The following is a 20,600-nucleotide window of genomic DNA, read 5'->3' on the forward strand; positions in this document are numbered from 1 at the left end:
CTTGAACCCACGAGGTGGAGGTTGCAGTGAGTAGAGATTGTGCCACTGCACTGCAGCCTGGGCAACAGAACGAGACTGTGTCACAAAAGAAGGACAAATAGAGTGGCATCTGCTGTCTGCAGTTCATAGAGGTCAGCTATCTCACCATACTGGAAGTCCCCCTCAGGGAAGGAACCAAATCTTTTTGAGATTTAATTTCTTCCTCACAGAGTACATTCTGTTATTACATGAAACAGTATTGTTAAAACGGATACATTTACTCAGGAGGCTACTCCTTGGTTAGCACTTGGGCCCAAAGCGGTCTAAAGTGGAAGCCCACCTCAGAATTTTCTTGTTCCTTTTTTTTTTTTTTTGAGACAGTCTCTGTCATCCAGGCTGGAGTACAGTGGTACAATCTCAGGTCACTGCAGCCTCCACTTCCTGGGTTCAAGCGATTCTCCTGCCTCAGCCTCCCAAGTAGTTGGGATTACAGGCGCACGCCATCATGCCTGGCTAATTTTTGTATTTTTAGTAGAGACAGGGTTTCACATTGGCCAGGCTGGTCTCGAACTCCTGAGCTCAAGTGATCTACCCACCTCAGCCTCCCAAAGTGCTGGGATTACCAGCGTGTGAGCTGGCACGCCCAGCCTGTCTTGTTCCATTTTGAAGTGGAAATGAAGTGGTGAAAGTGCAGCTTTCCTGCACATAACAACGTTTGTAAGTGGAGAAGTCAGTTGTCACTTGAGAAACTCTGTATTCTTCAATATTTCCATAACAGAAATTCTATTTAGAAGAATTCGGATTGCATTGAAACAGATATAATTCAATTTCACCATTAAAGTATTTTTTTTGGCTTCTAAAATTCTACATTGGCGGTATCTGAATTAGAACATTTTTTATTGATATTTTCAATACTAACATAGTTTCTCTGAAACCATTTCCCAAAAGCCAGGTTCAACAGTTTATTAACAATCTTATAACTAGCATGTTTAAAAACCAAAGAGTAGTTCCCTTCAAGATTACTTGGGAACAAGGCAAGATCAGAGTGCAGATGAAGCCGAATTCAAAATTTTTCTAACCAGACACGCGTATTTCAAAATAGAAGTTAGAATTAATAGTACAAAGTTGTACCTTTTGTTTGTTTTTTAAAAACTCGTTTGACACCAGCTCTCACTGAAAACTTTCCCTACTAACTAGAAAGGGGTCTGAAGACTCAACTGAAGTGAGCTACAGCCTCTTTGGCTACAGCAACTAAGGTTTCTCTTGCAGGGTGCACCATGCTGGTCATGCTTGCTGCAGAAGTCGTCTGTGGAGGAGCTGTGTGAGTATTAGAGTGGAAACTGAACAGTGATCGGGAGCCCGCTGCAGGGCTGTCCCTAGCGGGACTCTCCGTGTCTCTTGTTGCTTTCTTGGCCTTCAGTGTCTGGATACTGAAGAAGATCTAGGGTCAAAATTCGGCTGAACATGCAGTCATCGTACTAAAATAGAAGACAGTTAAAAGTTCTCTTAATTAGGGAAAAAGTATTGTTAAAGTAAAATAAGAGCCATTAGTGAGTCTAGAATTGCATTTAAAAGGAATCTTATTCAACCTAAAAAGATATCAGCATTTACATTGGTTGTGGGTTTTTTTGGTGTTATCTGGTAGGAGAATTTCCATTACTGATGCATTAATATTTCCAGGTGGTCCCTAACATTCTGTAGGCACAGGAAGGTAAAATTTTAACTTTGCTTAAAGGAAAATTCAGGAAGTAAATCCTAACTGTCCAAAACCATATGACCTGAACTAGTGGCTCTACTCCATGAGTTCAGATTAGTATTTTCAATGGCTTGAGAAAGGTGTGTTCACATTTTAGAAGTTACTATACAACTTGGAACTTCTTTTTTTTTTTTTTTTTTTTTGAGACGGAGTCTCGCTGTGTCGTCCAGGCTGGAGTGCAGTGGCGCGATCTCGGCTCACTGCAAGCTCCGCTTCCTGGGTTCCCGCCATTCTCCTGCCTCAGCCTCCGAGTAGCTGGGACTACAGGCGCCCGCCATCTCACCCGGCTAGTTTTTTGTATTTTTAGTAGAGACGGGGTTTCACCGTGTTAGCCAGGAGGGTCTCGATCTCCTGACCTCGTGATCCGCCCGCCTCGGCCTCCCAAAGTGCTGGGATTACAGGCTTGAGCCACCGCGCCCTGCCACAACTTGGAACTTCTAATGTATTTCTTTGTTTTGTCCTCAGATACTTTTGGAGGATAAATGGTTCCTTGCTCTACCATAGTGCATTTGTTTTTGGTTAAAACACTGAAACATTACAGATATAAGTATAATGTTAACAGTTAGTGTAAATTAACATGGACTATTATTTCACAAAACAAAACTACTTATTGTTCCGCAATTTTCCATTTGCTTTTTTCACTTAAAATATATCTTCAATCTCTATGTATTGTCTCGGAAAACACCAGTAGTTATTTTTAATCTTATTTGACTAAAAAATCATTTCAGCCTTAGACTCCATTTGGAAGTTTTCATTATAAAAGGAAAGCCCGGTGGCTGTCAGGGTCCTAAGGGAAGTTGGCAGTGGGTACACTCCTCCCCTCTGATTTGTCTTTACCTCAGGATAGATGCCGATCAGTGCGTCGGCTCTGGAGTAGAACTCTTCTTTTAGGGAGATGACTATCATCTGAAACTGATCTTGAGTTTGCTCTTTGATGTAACTTGACACCTGGAAGAAATAAAAACACATTTCACTAGGAAGGAAAGGCCTTGTCTGGGCTCTGGGGACAGTAATTCTGCATGTCTCTGAGTCTGGTCAGTTTAGGTGACAAGGACTTATCCACCTTTCCAATAATTCAATAAATCCTCAACAACTGCAGAAATGGAAATAGATTCTAAAATGAGATAAACTTCATTAAACCTATGATCTAAAACTTTAAGAACATTTTAAAGAATAAAGCTCCAACTTAAGATACTGTGGTGTAAATAGGTAATCAGCCTTTATAACAAGAAAAAAACCACCACTCGAAGTATTTTTTGAGGGTGAAAAAGGACTGGTATTTACACTTACAACCTCCAGGCCAGGCACAGTGGCTCACGCCTGTAATCCCAGCACTTTGGGATCCACCCAAGGCGGGTGGATCACTGGAGGTCAGGAGTTCAAAACCAGCCTGGCCAACATGGCGAACCCTGTCTCTATTAAAAATACAAAAAGTTAGGCAGGCATGGTGGCAGGCAGCTGTAATCTCAGCTACCTAGGAGGCTGAGGCAGGAAAATCCTTTGAACCCGGGAGGTGGAGGTTGCAGTGAGCCGAGATTGTGCCACTGCACTCCAGGCTGGGCGACAGAGTGAGAGACTCCATCTAACAACAACAGCAGCAAAAATCCAAAATAATTTCCATCTTCCTATTTTGCCAACTCAAAGCCTGAAAGGAAAAACAGGGCAATTATGTATGTATTTGTAATCCATAATCAAGTCATTTGGTTAGAGGTGAACTCTGGTTCCTTAAGGAGGCTCAATTCCAAGGAAATGAGAAGTGCAAAATGGACTCAATAGAGATGAGTCTTGGTGAACAAACTACTCAGAACTTGGACAGTGATAAACCCCAAGGAAAGAAAAACTACCAACAGTTTAACAAAGGTACTGCCAACTCCTGGGATTTCGCTGAGGGCCTAGAGTGGGTCTTCTCCATGTGCACCAAAGACCCTGCGGACACAAGCTCTGGAAGTATTGGAATAGCAGCTTCCATTGAGGAATGAGTGGCCATGGTTTACATGAGAAAGGAAAGAAACTGCTCTGTGAGGCTGAATTCATAGAAGGAACTTCCAGTATTAGAGGCAATGGTAGTAGCCACTATGACAGGGCTGAACAAAGGTCTTGGGCCCATAATAGGAAAAGAAGGGGAGACAGGATGCGAAGATGCAGGGCATGCATTTTTCCTGCAGAGTTACCTGTTGTAAATGTTGGGTACCCTGATCACAAGAGGAGAGTGAAGGGTGCTTCATAGTTCCTCATACTACATAACTGCTCATACTCAATTCAGCAACGGAATGTCAGAAAGATACATCTCAAAGGGATAATGCAATTAAGAGGTTTTAGTACATAGGATGGGTACTAATAAGAGTCTTAAGTAAGACCTAGTACCTGGAGATGCCACCAATGCAAACATCTAATTTTTCCTCAAACATAGATACCTTAAATGCAGCCAAGAAAAGATAGCCACAAGATTTCCCCTCACAGAATGTGGGATATAAAGTGCCAACATTATCCTCCTAAGGGGATATTTCTCCCAAATGAGTCAGCCATGGAGTCCAGTCATTTGATGCACACTCGCTGGCATTCAAGAGACAACTCAAGATGTTCTTCTGTTCCTATGTTTTCTTTCCCCAGCTACCATGAAGTTTCTGGCAGAGACTTTTTGGGGGTATGGAGTTGATGTGATATTCTTGTGTATCCTGTGCCATGTTAAAAATGCAGGGCCTTCAAGAGATTTTCTCAGATGAATACAACTTGAGAAATGCTCAAAGAACATTCACGCCATCAGAGGATACGGTACCTCAGGTTGCAGCTACCCAGGCAATTCATGTGAGACTCAACAGAGTAAGAAATCAAGGAGGTCAGCTTCAGAGGTGCAGAACCTGCTGGGCAGTACCCCGAGGCTGCAAACATCTCTCAGGCTTGGGCTCCTTAACATCACTCACAAGACCAGGTTATAAACCCGAAATGCAATTTATTTCTTTTTTTCTTTTTAAATTTCTTTATAATAGAGGCAAGGTCTCACTACGTTGCCCAGGCTGGTCTTGAACTCCTGAACTCAAGTGATCCTCCCGCCTCGGCCTCCCAAAGTGTTGGGATTACAGGCATGAGCCACCACGCCTGTCCCAGAATGCCAATTTCTAAAAAAATGATGAGAAATACATATGTCAGCATGACCAGAGCAGCCACCTTGTAAGCAGCCGTTAATACAAAGCCTGGTCATTTCTAGAAGATGAATGGGCCTGGAATCAGAACCAGGAGACTCTAATTCACCCATCTCCAAGAATGAATGGCCCCAGTAGCAGAACCATGATATCAGGAACTCTGCAGGCCGATGCTACCCTTCCCCTGGGCAGTGTCAGGCACTGCCAGGATTTGCCTCCATCCTTTGTTCATGTTCCATAGCAGACCCCACTCTCATGTCCAAAATGCAATCTAGTCACCATCAAGATGTGTGGGCTGAGAGCCCAGCTCTTTTAGGTGCGCTCTGAGTATCTACCCACTGATCCTTGAGTGCTGACTAAAGTTTCACTCCTAAGTGTGAAACTGTTCCTTAGTTCTCTCATTCTCTCAAAGACAGAAAACAGGATCATGCTCAAGTACAGTAAATTGCTGGATACATTTTGATAGAACTGGGGGTAGGGCTGGCGTGGTGGCTGACGCCTGTAATCCCATCGCTTTGGGAGGTTGAAACGGGTAGATCCCTTGAGCCCAAGAGTTCGATACCAGCCTTGGCAACATGGTGAAACCCCATTTCTAACAAAAGCACAAAAATTAGCCAGTCTCATAACCTGGTCTCAAAATAAATAAATAGAGTAAAATTTTTTTAAAAATGGGAAGGTAGGATTTTAAACTTTAATTCTTTTGGAATTTATTTAGAGATGGTACTCGTGGACTTTGTAAGTGGAGACTTAACAAGGCCCTGCCACAGGGCCTATTAGGGGTTCTCTAACTCCCAGTATCTGGATTTGGTGAGAAACCTGTCATGCCAGCAGTGACACTGTTGGTCAAGTACAGTGACCCTCATTTGACCCCCACGCTGATTGTCCCATCAACTCTGGAAGGTCCCCTAAGCTTTGAATGAAAACTACCTTGAATCAACTTGTTTCAGATATTTATCTTAGATTTTAAAAGGACTAATTTTGTTTGTTTGTTTGTCTTTCTTTTTTCTGGAGTGCAGTGGCACGGTCTCGGCTCACTGCAATCTCTGTCTCTCAGGCTCAGGTGATCCTCCCACCTCAGCCTCTTGAGTAGCTGGGACCACAGATGTGTGCCACCATGCTCAGAAAAAATTTTTTTTTTACACCTTTTGTAGGGACAAGGTCTCCTTATATCGCCCAGGCTGGTCTCAAACTCTTGGACTCAAGCAATCCACCCGCCTCGGCCTCCCAAAGTGCTAGGATTACAGGCATGAGCCACCAAGCCCAGCCTACAAGGAATGATTTATTTTATTTATTTATTTTTCTGAGACAGAGTCTCACTCTGTTACCCAGGCTGGAGTGCAGTGGCACAATCTCGGCTCACTGCAACTGCCGCCTCCCGGGTTCAAGCGATTCTCCTGCCTCAGCCTCCTGAGTAGCTGGGATTATAGGCGTGCACCACCACACCCGGCTAATTTTTGTATTTTTAGTAGAGACGGGGTTTCACCATGTTGGTCAGGCTGGTCTCGAACTCCTGACCTCAGGTGATCCGCCTGCCTCGACCTCCCAAAGTGCTGGGATTACAGGCGTGAGCCACTGCGCCCGGCCCAGGGACTGATTTTTAATGAGCATTTTCTATTGCTTGCCTCACATGATCCTTGAATTGTAGACAATCTATTGAAAATGAAAAGCAGAAACTTACTTTGCCTATGTTAGTATTGTCTAGGGCTGCATCCACTTCATCTAAAACAAAGAATGGGGCAGGACGAAAACTAGAAAAAAATTACAATCAAGTAAGTTACAATTTTCTATCTGTTTTACAAAAGCCTTGGAAGAAAAGATTAACAGTATTCAGAATAAATAAAACACACTCTTTTGGATATTTCTAAGTATTCGGTGACCTCTATGTTACTAAATCCAATGCTCAGTTATCAGTCCACATGTATGTGACCCATGCAAGGAGTATTTGGGGTTGGTCACTCCCTCCTCCTTGAAATACTGCTCTGTGACTTGTAGGGGGACATAGTCTACTTCCCCTCAGCCCCTGCAGAGTCTGCTGAGAACTCTTCATCTCTGTGCTTATCTAATCAACTCCCTTGGTGATTAAATCTGGCCTCAGGGTTTTAAATACCACCCAAATACTGATGGCTCCCACCCTTCTACCAATAATTCTAACCTGTCTCCTGAATTCTCACCTCAAATGTCCAACTACTTTCTCTACAAGTCCATGTGGGTGTCTAATACATATCTCAAACTCATCTCAAAGCAAACTTCTCCCCCTGCCCTCCAAACCTATTCCCTCCTGTGGTTTTCTCCATCTCAGTTAATGGCAGCTCTTATTACTCTAGTTGATTAGGTCAAAACCCACAGAGCCATCCCCTTCACATCTCTTCCTTCACACCCGTACCTGTCAGCAAATTCCATCTGCACAACCATATCCTCTCACCCTGGCCCAATCACCATCACTGTCTTTCACCTTCATTGTGACCAGGCTCAGCCCTGTGCCTGCCACTGCTGCATAGTCTATTCTCCATCCATGCTAGGCTCACTCTGGCCTTGGAGCCTTTTGCACTTGCTGTTGCTGATGTCTAAGAACATTCTTCCCTTAGCTGTCCACATGACCTGCTCCATTTATTCCTTCAAATCTTTGCTCAAATGTTACCTTCTGAAACAGACCTTCCCAGGTGACTCTTTAATATTGCTAACCACTTCCCTGCCACTCACCATCTCCATTCCCTGCTTTTTTTCTTTACAGAACTTGTCACTTTCTAATATTCTCTATATTGGATAATTAGTTTACTAATTTATCTTATTTATTATCTGCCTTCCCCAACTAAAATGAAGTATCTTCGAGGCAGGCATTTTGTTTTGTTCACAGCTGTCTCCCCAGTGCCTGCAGCAGCACCTGATACACAGTAACTAGTAAGTATCTGTTGACTAAATGGATGTGGGTGCCATTAGTCTGATTCTGCTCAGATTACTTGTTCAGAGCAGGCCTCCAGCTACTATGGTTTTCTCTTTTCCTTTCCTGTGGCAGCCTATTCCTTTTCCTTCTAGAGACCAGTAAAAAGTTGTCACACTCTTGTATGTTTTTGTTCCTGGTCATGGAAATAGAGAAGCAGCAGCATCTATATTTTACTGATTGTATTATATGTATATTTTTTGAGACAGAGTTTTGTTTTTTCACCTAGGCTAGCGTGCAGTGGTGTCATCACAGTTTATTGCAGCCTCGAACTCCTGGGCTCCAGCAGTCCTTCCACCTCAGCCTCTGGGTAGCTGGGACTACAGACATGTGTCACCACATCTGGCTAACTTTTTTCTATTTTCTGTAGACACGGGGTCTCACTGTGTTGCCCAGGTTCAGCATCTATACTTTAGATCTTCATCTAATATTCTGAATGTTGAAAGAGGCTAATTGCCTTAATTGTAGATAACTTTTTGTTTCTTGATTTGTTTTACAAAGAAAGTTCCACCATCATCAGTGGAAATAAGGAGATTAAATACTTTTATAGAAGAAATACTTCAACATTCTTTTTTTTTTTTTTTTTTTTTTTTGAGGCGGAGTCTCGCTCTGTCGCCCGGGCTGGAGTGCAGTGGCCGGATCTCAGCTCACTGCAAGCTCCGCCTCCTGGGTTTATGCCATTCTCCTGCCTCAGCCTCCCGAGTAGCTGGGACTATAGGCGCCCGCCACCTCGCCCAGCTAGTTTTTTGTATTTTTTAGTAGAGATGGGGTTTCACCGTGTTAGCCAGGATGGTCTCAATCTCCTGACCTCGTGATCCGCCCGTCTCGGCCTCCCAAAGTGCTGGCATTACAGGCTTGAGCCACCGTGCCCGGCCTTCAACATTCTTTACTAAGTAGCAGATCTCTGAATATTGACTAAGAAAATAATACACAAATTGGGATTTTTTTCAATCCTGATGTCACCTCTGGCTATTCCAAATATTTTTTCTTTCTAAAATGGAATAGTAGTAGCTATGGATAATAACAGAAATTGAATAAAAATCTGTCACTAACTAACTGGGCATGGTAGCACATGCCTGTGGTCCTGGCTACTCAGGTGACTGAGGCAGAAGGATCACGTGACCTGGGAGTTTGAGCCTAGCCTAGGCAACATAGCAAGTCTCTGTCTCCAAAAAAACAAAACCCACTAAAAATTTGAATTCTCTCCTAGATTTGCTGTCTAAAGTCTAAATTGTTGTAGGCCTAAAACATAATCTGAATTGTCTGGCTGAAGAAGATAGTTTTGTATCCCATTTGCTAAATATTAATAAAGACAATAGTTAATATGTCTTCTGTAGGAAGGTCCCCTTGGCTTCTGTCCTATATGAAAACTGAATAGCTTTTGTGACCTTACCTGTGCACGGCAAACAGGAGAGCCAAGGCTGCCACACACTTTTCTCCCCCTGACAAATTGTCCATTGGCATAAACCGTTTGCCTGGGGCCACACAGTTATAACTAATTCCCTCCAAGTAAGGTTCTTCAGGGTTCTCTGGGCTAAGAAATGCCTGAAACACATGTTGTTTATTTAGCAATATCAGAAAAGTAACTGATAAAGTTCAACTTGGAGTTTAACTGCAAAATACTCTATTGGTTAGCTTTTCTTCAATTTTGATGGAAAACTACCAATACCTATAAATAATGTATTTAGTTCTACATGTAATCACAGAAAACAGGGTCGTCTGGATAGGCGGAAAACACTCTACCATACCCAGGGATCAGCCCTTTCCACCAGACTGCCAGTCAAACCTCAGAGGCACATGCCACAGTCTTACAAAACAGTCTTCATGCAATTCGCTCACTGATACATTCATCAAACATTTACTGAATACCTATTATGGGCCAGGAACTGTAGATACAGAGATGAATCTTATTCTCAAAGAGTTAGGCGTGGTGGCTCACACCTGTTATCCCAGCACTTTGGGAGACTGAGGCAGGCAGATCACTTGAGGTCAAGAGTTTGAGACCAGTCTGGCCAACATGGTGAAACCCTGTCTCTACAAAAAATACAAAAATTAGCCAGGCTTGTTGGTGTGTGCCTGTAATCCCAGCTACTTGGGAAGCTGAGACACTTGAACCCGGGAGGCATAGGTTTCAGTGAGCCGAGATCGCACCACTGCATTCCAGCCTGGGCAACAGAGGGGGACTCTGTCTCAAAAAAAAAAAAAAAAAGAAGAAGAAAGAAGAAAAAAAAAAAAAAAAAAGGAGTTAATGGGTTTTAGTCTTACTTTACTGAAAATAAGTTATTTTCAGTTGAAGTTCTAAATATCTGATCCAGGATCACCTTTTAGTCATAAAAGAACACGAGAAAACAAAAGCAGAACAGGTACGTAAGCCCCAACCTACATCTTTATTTCACATTCAATTCCACGAGTATTTCCTATGGATATTGACAATGGAATGGGAGTGGTTATCATTAAAAGGGTCATATCTGAATTTGAACCCTGCCTTTAGTTCTTTTCCTCTCTTTTCATCTGTGGTCAGCTCCACAGATGAACCATCTTCGCAGGATCCTCTAGTATTCCACATTTACCACAGAAACCAACAGTTCTATAAAATCAAATTAGTACCAGACTACAGAATTTTGGAACTAAAAGAGAATTTGGAAACCAAATGATTTAGTCCATTCATTTTTCGGATGAAGAAACAGACCCAGAGAGGTTTTGACTTGTCCACACTGAATAGTGTGGAGTGAACGGGATCTACAACGCAGGTCATTAGATAACCACTCTTCATGAACTGACTTTGCCCCATGAGTGAGTTGCTCAAATAATGTGGCAGCGGTTATTTATTTCCCACCAAAAAAAAAAAAAAAAAAAAAAAAAACCCACCACCAGTAACACAGATTTCCCAGTAGTATTGGAGGATGAAAGATACATACTTGGGCGCTGTTGTTTCTGCAGAGCTTCTTGTAGATTTGGTCAATTGAGACTGAGACATGCTCAAAACACTGGGTGAAAAGATCGTATCTCCTCTTTTTCACTTGTTCAAACTCTTGCCTACACATTCTGGCTTCCTTTCTGCTGGCCTCAAAAGCTAAGAGAGAATCAATGTTCTTTATTTTAGAGACCACTGAGGAGGTTCTTTTACTTAAACTGTAAAGCATAAAATATTTTTAAAATTGGATTTGAGTTTGGATCTCTTGAGTAAGGTACCTTCAAAATACCTAAACTACTATTAATTCCAAGAGAATAGCTCTTAGAATTGATGAGTCTCTTTTCCAGTAGGGCTAATTACTAAATAATATTGACAAGTTCTGATAGGGTATTTATTTATTTATTCAGAGACGGAGTCTTGCTCTGTTGCTCAGGCTGAAGTGCATGGCGTGATCTCGGCTCACTGCAGCCTCTACCTCCCAGGTTCAAGTGATTCTCCTGCCTCAGCCTCCCGAGTAGCTGGGACTACAGGCGTGTGCCACCACACCCAGTTAATTTTTGTATATTTAGTAGACACGGGGTTTTACCATGTTGACCAGGCTGGTCTTGAACTCCTGACCTCAGGTGATCCACCCACCTCAGCCTCCCAAAGTGCTGGGATTACAGACGTGAGCCACCGTGCCCAGCCTGATAGAATATTTATTATGTCAATTTTGTTGGTGTGAAAAAAATATATGTGTTTTAAAATCACCAATAAACCTGGTTTTAAATTAAAGCAAAACACTTCGAAAAGGAAACAATTAATGATTCAGTATTAAAAGCACACATTAATATAAGACCACAGAGGAAAAAATCTACAACAAAAAGGGACAACAGAGGGGAGATTGTTGGCAAATGTTATAGAAATCAAAACACCCATGAATATAATCTTGTTAGTGACTAAACTCAATTTTACCATCTGTGGATTCTTGAAACTTGTCTCTGACAGTCTTTAAGTTCTCCAGTGCTCGCAGGTTTGGGGCTGCTGTTTTCAGTAAGATATCTTCCTGGGATGCTACTTGCTGCAGTAAGAGCCTAAGGTGGGCCTCGATTTCTTGATCAGACTGTAGAGCCTATTATGGGCAAAGAACAACACTGACTGGCATGGCATGCCTTCTGCATCCAGCAAGGTAGGGTGTGTGTGGGGCCCTTCACCATCTGGATCCCCCAGGTCCTGTCATCCACGCCTTCTCTCCCCAAAGCCCTCTCTGAGCCCGGGAGGTGCAGTCCTGCTGCAATACTTGTAGCTTCCTGAATCGGCTGGGCTCTTTTCTTGGAACACATTTCAGCTCATTTTTTAAATCTGGCTAAAAAGCAACAATTTATACTTCACCTTCATTTATTTAAAAATATTCATAATCTACTATGTATTACACTGAGGATTCAATGATGGAAAGCTATTCAGTCTTTGCCTTTAAAGACTCATAGGGAAGTCAGACATATAAACTGGATTAAAAATTTTTTCTAAGAGACAGGTCTCACCGGTCTGGATTGCTGGGGCAGGGGGGGCTGTTCTCGAGTATCCTGGCCTCAAGCAATCCTCCCACTTCAGCCTCCTGAGTAGCTGGGATTTAAACCGACTTTTACAGTGGGGTGAAAAGACTTCTGACAGGGCAAACATAGGTACTACGGGGCAGGGAGAGGGGATCCAATCCAGCTAGACAGGTTAACACTTAAACCTGGCACGAGTGATGAAGAGAAAAAGTAGCCACGCCCTTCCAGAAAATCTTTTTTTTTTTTTTTTTTGCCACAAATACAATCAGTGTACAAAAAGTAGGCCGGGCATGATGGCTCATACCTGTAATCCCAGCACTTTGACAGGCCAAAGTGTGTGGATCACCTGAGGTCAAGAGTTCAAGATCAGCCTGACCAACTTGGTGAAACCTCATCTCTACTAAAAATACAAAAATTAGCCGGGCATGGTAGCAGACACCTATAATCCCAGCTACTCGGAGGCTGAGGCAAGAGAGTTGCTTGAACCCGGGGGGCGGAGGTTGCAGTAAGCCGAGATTGCGCCACTGCACTCCAGCCTGGGCAACAAAGCAAGACTCTGTCTCAAAAACAAAACAAAAAACAAAACAAAAAAGTCTAACAAAATATATTAACAGCATATGAACTGAAAAGATGTGGTGGATACTGTTACTCAGCATCTGTTTCCATTTTTTCTTTTTTTTTTTTTTTTGAGACGGAGTTTTGCTCTTTTTGCCCAGGCTGGAGTGCAATGGCACGATCTCGGCTCACTGCAACCTCCGCCTCCTGGGTTCAAGCAATTCTCCTGCCTCAGCCTCCCGAGTAGCTGGGATTACAGGCATGTGCCACCATGCCTGGCTAATTTTTTTTGTATTTTTAGTAGAGATGGGGTTTCTCCATGTTGGTCAGGCTGGTCTTGAACTCCCAACCTCAGGTGATCCACCCGCCTCAGCCTCCCAAAGTGCTGGGATTATAGGCGTGAGCCACCGCACCTGGCCTCCATTTTTTCTTTTAATGCAGCACATGCTTTTGACCAGGTAGATCCACTTCTCCCTCCTGGATCCCATGTACTTAGACTTAGAGGCAGGGCCTGCTTGGTTTAAAGTAAAGTTCACCATCCTCCTCCCTCCACAGTGCTTGCTTGGTTCAGCAATGAATATGTGACCCCATTCAGGCAACTGTGATGAGGGGACAATTGCTGGGGCTTTGTAGGTAAAACCTTTCTTCAGTTTTAGAAAAGCATGTAAACCAAAGAGTATCTGAGATAGGTCTCAGTCAGTTTAGTTTATTTTACCAAGGTTAAGGACATGCCCCAGACAGAAGTCTGTGCCTTTCTCCAAAGATGATTTTGAGGGCTTTGATATTTAAAGGGGAAAAGCAGGCAGAAGCAAGAGGAAGTATATGGTCACATCACTGAATCCATATGTTGCAAGAGAAAAGTAGGTAGGAAATAGTCAATTATGTATTCACCTCATGCTCAGTAAATTAGCACTTTACCATAAGATGAAAAACCACAAATATCTCCCCACGGAGTCTCTACCTGGGGAGATACTTAATTTTTTTTTTTTGAAACCGAGTCTCTCTCTCTCACCCTGGCTGGAGTGCAGTGGCACGATCTTGGCTCACTGCAACCTCCACATCCCAGGCTCAAGCAGTTCTCCTGCCTCAGCCTCCTGAGTAGCTGGGATTACAGGCACATGCCACTGTGCCTGGCTAATTTTTTTTTTTTTTTTTTTTTTAGTGGAGACAGGGTTTCATCATGTTCGCCAGGCTGGTCTTGAACTCCTGACTTCAGGTGACCTGCCTACGTTGGCCTCCCAAAGTACTGGGATTACAGGCGTGAGCCACCACGCCTGGCCTGATACTTTTTTTTTTTGAGACGGAGTCTCGCTGTGTCGCCCAGGCTGGAGTGCAGTGGCCGGATCTCAGCTCACTGCAAGCTCCGCCTCCCGGGTTCACGCCATTCTCCTGCCTCAGCCTCCCGAGTAGCTGGGACTACAGGCGCCTGCCACCTCGCCCAGCTAGTTTTTTGTACTTTTTTTTAGTAGAGACGGGGTTTCACCGTGTTAGCCAGGATGGTCTCGATCTCCTGACCTTGTGATCCACCTGCCTCGGCCTCCCAAAGTGCTGGGATTACAGGCTTGAGCCACTGCGCCCGGCCCTGATACTTAATTTTTTATATGTAGCTCTCTGCTTAGGAACAAAAGGAAAGGCAGTTTTTTGCATGACTCAGCTTTCAGCCTAATTTCTTTCTCTTGGTATAGTGAATTGGGGTCCAAGTTTTCATTTTCCTTTCACTAGTACCACTACAAAAGACAGCTTCTTTCTTCTCTGAAGGTTGCAGCTGTGTGGCTGGAAAGCCAAGAATAGCTGCGCTCATTTTGCCTTCAGGAGAGAAGCAGCTTCAGAATGAAGCCAACGCCCAAAGACATGTATGGCTACAGGGATGACTGGGCAACAGAGCCAGAGCTGCTCAAAGGCACGAAATTAAGTTAAATTACAGCTGGAGTCCAGCTCTGTGCTCTGCAACTGTGAAGGGTGTGCCACACCATCACCTACAATCCTGAGAGAGGCCTGTGTCTACTGAGGGTACTGCAGTGGGATGCCAGCAGAGCCAATTTGGGATGCTGGAGTAAGTAGTTGGTTACTTTTGTTTATTGAAGGACTTCTCAAAAACTTTAATATCCATTGTGAATCTCTTCCCTTCCCAAGAAGGGAAAAGACTTTCTCAAAAAGTAACCACAGAAACTTTTCTTCTTTGGCTAGACATTTCATGATACCAGTGTTCTACACAACACAGTCAGAAATGCTGACATAAACATATTTTAAAGTAACCAATATATTTACTGCTATTTTGTGATAACATGATACAATAAATATATATTTGGTTTTCATCCCAGTTCTAGGCACAGTATACCTAAAACATTTGCAATTTCCTGAGTGGTAGGAGTGAGAGGGGCATCTTTTATTATTCATGGTAAGCCCCTTTCAATCATACCTAATGAGCTGACTGTTGGAAGATGGGGACTGTTGCAAGAGGAACCAACCAGGTGATTGGAGGGCTGGAACCTTCAGCCCCTCTTCTCTAAGGAGGTGGGGGAGAAAGGCTGAAGATTGAGTCTGGATCACCAATTGCCCATGATTTATTAATCATGTATGTAATGAAGCTCCCATAAGAATCCCTAAACAGTAGGTTGTGAAGAGCTTCCAGGTTGGTGACCGCACAAGAGATGCTGGGAGGATGACAAGCCTGGAGAAGGCATGAGATAGGGCATGGATGCTTTCTCATACCTAGTCCTATGTATCTCGTCCATTTGGCTGTTCCATGAATTGTAGCCTTTAAAAATGGACTGGTTAATGTAAATGAAGTATTCCCCTGAGTTCTGTGAGCCATTCTAGCAAATTATCAAATCTGTGGAAGGGGTTGTGGAAACTCCTGATTTACAGCCAACTGGCCATGAGTCTGGGAGGCCTGGACTTGTGATTGGCATCTGAAGAGTGGCCAGTCTTGTGGGACTGAGCCATGACCTTGTGGGATCTGATGCTAACTGCAGGTAGACAGTGTCAGAATTGAACTGGATTGTAGAATACCCACTTGGTATTCAAAGAATTAGAGAACTGCTTGGTGTGGGAGAGACCCACAATCTGGTGTCAGAAGTTTCACGATTATACTGTTTTTCCTTTGTATATTTCTTTCAAAACCATTAGGAAATCTTTTTAAAAAAAATCTCAATTCTATCTTCCAAAAATGATTCTGTAATATTTAAATATTCTATATTACTGTGAGTGATAAACAACAGAAAGCTTTCCATTACCTTCAAATCCTCATTTAGAGAGCTGTAGTCTACTTCGAAGGCTTCTTCTTTTTCATAGATATCGATTGTTGCCTGGGTACTTTCTGCTTCAGTTCCCATCTGAAAAATACGTGAACACATACATTTGTTGATTAAGTTTGTTGTCTTACATGGGAGTGGTTCATGGCATTCCAAAAACAATTACAATAGTAACATCAAAGATCCTTATCACAGATCACCTTAACAGATATATAATAATAAAAAAGTTGGAAGATTTAGAGTTATCAAAATGTCACACAGAGACCCAGAAAAGTGAGCAGATGCTGTTGGAAAAACGGTACCAACAGACTTTCTCAACATGGGGTTACCACAAACCTTCAATATGTAAAACAAAAACAAAAACCCTGCAATATCTGTGAAGCACAATAAAATGAGGCATGCATGTATATGGGAGGATGTGCATAGGTTATATACCAAAACTATGCCATTTTAGGTAAAAGACTTCAGCATCCTTAGATTTTGGTATACATGGGGGGTCCTGGAACTGTCCCTGTGGATACCAAGGAATGAGTGTACTTCCAGCCAATCTGAAGTGTCCTGTATCATCCAAATGTGGTGAAAAAGACAGAAAAAAGCCAACAGGGAAATGCTAGTGAGGCTTGGTTTTATCTTGTGATTTCTTTGGTGTCCGTTCTTGCCGCTTCCTTTCCCTCACCACCTAGAGATACTCAGCAGGGCATGTTTCTTCTGAGAAGGACCTCCGTACAACTGTTGGAGAAGGTGCAGAGCAAGAACCACCCCTCCACAGGATGTAAAATGTTATGAGAGTCCAGGGAACTGCCCAAGTGGCAGATGATCTGCATACTGCCTGTGGCTCATTGTGCAAAAACATTCTTAACTCCAACAACTTTAATTCTCTGATTTCTCTTGGGTATCTAATATGTAGGTAAGAAACATGGGTTCATCCTGTGGCCCTAGTCCTCTGAGATGACAGTCATTTTGCCCTTTTTCCCTCCTAGGAGATGTCTTCACCATCCCTAAAGGGGCTACAGAACAAGAGAAAGAATAAGCAAAGGGCAATGCATTAAGTTCCACACAATGGCACATATTTTACAGTCATTTGCTAGAATACCTCCACTTCAATGATGTCATCCAGTGACCCGAACAAAAGGATTATCTCAATGTCTTGCACTTTGCAATCAAGCAGCAAGTTATGCTTCTCTAATCGTTTCTGTTCCAGAGAAGTTTGAGTAATTACAACTTCTTTTTGCAACTTCCCCACTTCCCTGTAATTACACCGATATGAAAAAGTAATGTTACTCATTATATAACACTGCACCAAGGAAGAAAAATGTATGCTATAAACTTATATGAAAAAAAGATTATTCCTGTGAGTGCTGTAAGTTCTAGAATCCTCTCACTGATGCTTGTAATTTAATTGTTAACACTCCTGAGAAAGGTCATGAATATACTCAGTTAATCTAAGGGAGCATTTTCCACTAATACATGTTACTGATTTAATCAAGATTACCAAAGACAGTGCTTTCCTAGTTACTTTATTTTTAAATCTGAGCAATGTTTCAAGCTGCAATTCTCACTCAAATATAAGCTCCACATTTTAGATCTGAAACCAAGATAAATAGTCTCTTAGCAAAAGAAATCTGTTGCCAGGTAAGTCATATACACTTAATAATCTGGTTTCTTTACTACCACTACCACTAATGTAGTAATGCCTTCTATCTGAAAATAAGGGCGTGGGTTTTACTAATCGAAATTATATGGGATTTTTAAAAGAACTGGAAAGAGGACCAAAAGAAAATGGAAAAAAAAAAAAAAAAAGAAGAAAGAAAGAACTATGTGTTTTTCAAGAATATGAAGGGAAAAGAAAGTATTCTGTTTGGGCTGAGTGTGGTGGCTCACGCCTGTAATCCAGCACTTTGGAAGGCCAAGGGAAGAGTATCGTTTGAGCCCAGAAGTTTAAGACCAACATAATGAGACCTCATCTCTTAAAAAAAAAAGAGAATGTGTTCTATTTACACAAAATACAAGAGTTTTTAAAAAGCAAGAGTAAACAGACTTTAATTCCACTCCAAAATCTTAGAACTTTCTGGCTGTATCTTGAAACACTAAAGGTCTTCGAACAGTGAGAAAAATTATGAAATGCCAAAAGGCTGAGCAAAAACAGAGAATTAATTTTGTCTAATCACTCATAGTTGTGTAAATCATGACGCATGACAGGAAAGCAAGTGTCATTTCGGTATAGGCCAGTCAATTCAAAGTGTCGTTGCCATCATCATGGCAAACACACAAGCTAATCTTGTGCTAAAAAATTAGGTACTTTTTTATTTTTATTTTTTGAGACAGAATTTCACTTTTGTTGCCCAGGCTGGAGTGCAATGGCACTCAAGTGCGTATGAATATTAACATATGTAATACTTACAGCGATTCTGTGAGGTAGGCACTATTACTATCTCTATTACCGATGAGGAAATTAAGATATCATATGTAAACAGCAGAGCTGGGATATGAAACCAGAAATTGTGGCTCCAGATTCTATCTCCTTACTCTCTACGCTATCTTGCACAGACTAGAGGGACTCTCTGTACAACAGGAAGACAGAAATGTCAAGGTAGAATTAGGGTAAGGGACTCATACAGGTTCATGTTTTCATCTAACAAAAATAACTATTTGCTCTATGCCAGGAACAGTGGCTCATGCCTGTAATCCCAGCACTTTGGGAGGCTGAGGCGAGCAGATCACTTAAGGTCAGGAGTTCGAGACCAGCCTGGCCAACATAGTAAAATCCGGTCTCTACTACAAAAGAAAAACACACACACACACACACACACACACACACACACACACACACACACACACACACTAGCCGGGCGTGGTGGTGTGCTCCTGTAGTCCCAGCTACTTGGGAGACTGAGGTAGGAGAATCACTTGAACCTGGGAGGCAAGGGTTGCAGTAAGCTAAGATCATGCCACTGTGCTCCAGCCTGGGCAACAAAGGGAGACTCTGTCTGAAGAAAAAACAAAACATCATTTGCTCTAAACAATTAACCACCTCTCCTGGTTTAGAATGTTTGAAAAAAATTAGAATGTCTGAAGGGTGTGATGTGAGACTAAGAGCAACAAAGGGCACATATTCAAATGCAACTCATTTAGTATATTTCAGATAGTTGGTGTCCACGTTTAAAACTGACTAGGTCTTTCAAACTGATGAAGTCTTAATTACCTATCAACAGCCAGAAACTTCTTCCGTTCCTCTTCAATTTGAGTTTGAACTTTCTCGGCATTGAAGTTCTGAGTGACACGTATGTCCTTAAGTTGCTGCTGCTTTGCCATGAGTTCATTCACTATCTGCAGACAGTTTTCTTCAGCCTGAACAGAGAGGATCTGTATTGTAGATTTACCATCTTTTATATTAATAAGGTAATTCTATGATCTTATCAATAACACCAAACCAGTTATCCTGAGATGAACCTTCTCACCCTATGTGCTACTTGACCCTCCATCATGGACTGTGACTCACATTCTATACTTTTTAGAAACTGGTGATCATTACCTGCCTTTGTCCTTCATTTTGCTATTGTTTTTTATCCTTCATTTTGGATTCATTCCTCAGCTCACTGCCATCTGACTTCTGTTCCCACTCTCCAATGAGAGTGTTTTTGCTATCATGATCTCTAGTTGGGAATGAAACATTTTTCAGATCATTTCCTCCTTCCTGAAACTCTGGGGCTTCTGTGATACCACCTCTTCTGGCTCTCCTCATAAGCTAAGTGACCACCTTCCAGATCCCATTGCTGCTCCACTGCTCTTCACTGCCTACCTCCCTGCTAGGGCGTCTCAACCATTCTCATATGATTTCAGTTTACTCCCATAAACCAGCAACTCCCAAATCTGTATCTTCAGCCTAGACCTCTCCCATTATCTACTCTTTAACAGCCTGCTGGAAATTGCCATCTAGACATTACATAGGCAACTCAAGCTCCACAGGTCCAGAATTTTCTCTCCTTAACCTGCTGCTCTCATTCACCAATCACCCAAGTTAGAACTAATGAGTCATCTGTGGCACCCCCTTGCCCTTCCTCCCATGCTGACATCCAGTAATTCATAAAGCTCTGCTGATTTTACTTTAAGTATTTCTTTTTTTTTTTTTGAGACGAAGTCTTGCTCTGTCACCCAGGCTGGAGTGCAGTGGCCGGATCTCAACTCACTGCAAGCTCCGCCTCCCGGGTTTACGCCATTCTCCTGCCTCAGTCTCCCAAGTAGCTGGGACTACAGGCGCCCGCCACCTCGCCTGGCTAGTTTTTTTTTGTATTTTTTAGTAGATACGGGGTTTCACCGTGTTAGCCAGGACGGTCTCGATCTCCTGACCTCGTGATCCGCCCGTCTCGGCCTCCCAAAGTTCTGGGATTACAGGCTTGAGCCACCGCGCACGGCCTAAGTATTTCTTAAATCTGTCCCCAACCCCTTCAATCACTAACAGGACCCTTCAGGAGATCACAAAAGGTTTACTACATGAAGGAAGTCATAATTTCAATGAAGAGGCACTTCAGCCA

General features: G+C 42.6%; 1 protein-coding gene and 1 long non-coding RNA gene across 3 annotated transcripts in view; one reads left to right on the plus strand and one right to left on the minus strand.

Annotated features, from left to right (window-relative positions):
- Positions 1 to 861: 861 nt before the first annotated feature.
- Positions 862 to 20,600, minus strand: part of SMC1B (structural maintenance of chromosomes 1B) — a 66,488-nt gene continuing 46,749 nt past the window's right edge. The window contains exons 17-25 of one of the 2 annotated variants that reach the window (XM_010367542.2): positions 19,271 to 19,416; positions 17,162 to 17,315; positions 16,051 to 16,149; positions 11,682 to 11,838; positions 10,732 to 10,886; positions 9,207 to 9,358; positions 6,554 to 6,623; positions 2,573 to 2,683; positions 862 to 1,457 (exon numbers count right to left, since the gene is read on the minus strand). In XM_010367542.2, coding sequence (XP_010365844.2) covers positions 1,356 to 1,457; positions 2,573 to 2,683; positions 6,554 to 6,623; positions 9,207 to 9,358; positions 10,732 to 10,886; positions 11,682 to 11,838; positions 16,051 to 16,149; positions 17,162 to 17,315; positions 19,271 to 19,416 — 1,146 coding nt within the window. In that variant the 3' untranslated portion in view covers positions 862 to 1,355. The remainder of the gene's footprint in view (positions 1,458 to 2,572; positions 2,684 to 6,553; positions 6,624 to 9,206; positions 9,359 to 10,731; positions 10,887 to 11,681; positions 11,839 to 16,050; positions 16,150 to 17,161; positions 17,316 to 19,270; positions 19,417 to 20,600) is intronic. The other variant, XM_010367604.2, reaches the window with a different exon arrangement.
- LOC115892913 overlaps positions 6,359 to 20,600 on the plus strand; it is a 48,674-nt gene continuing 34,432 nt past the window's right edge. Inside the window, exon 1 of the long non-coding RNA XR_004052843.1 lies at positions 6,359 to 7,773. This is a non-coding gene — a long non-coding RNA (uncharacterized LOC115892913). The remainder of the gene's footprint in view (positions 7,774 to 20,600) is intronic.

This window comes from Rhinopithecus roxellana, chromosome 13 (assembly GCF_007565055.1).
Source record: "Rhinopithecus roxellana isolate Shanxi Qingling chromosome 13, ASM756505v1, whole genome shotgun sequence".
Lineage (NCBI taxonomy): Eukaryota > Metazoa > Chordata > Mammalia > Primates > Cercopithecidae > Rhinopithecus > Rhinopithecus roxellana.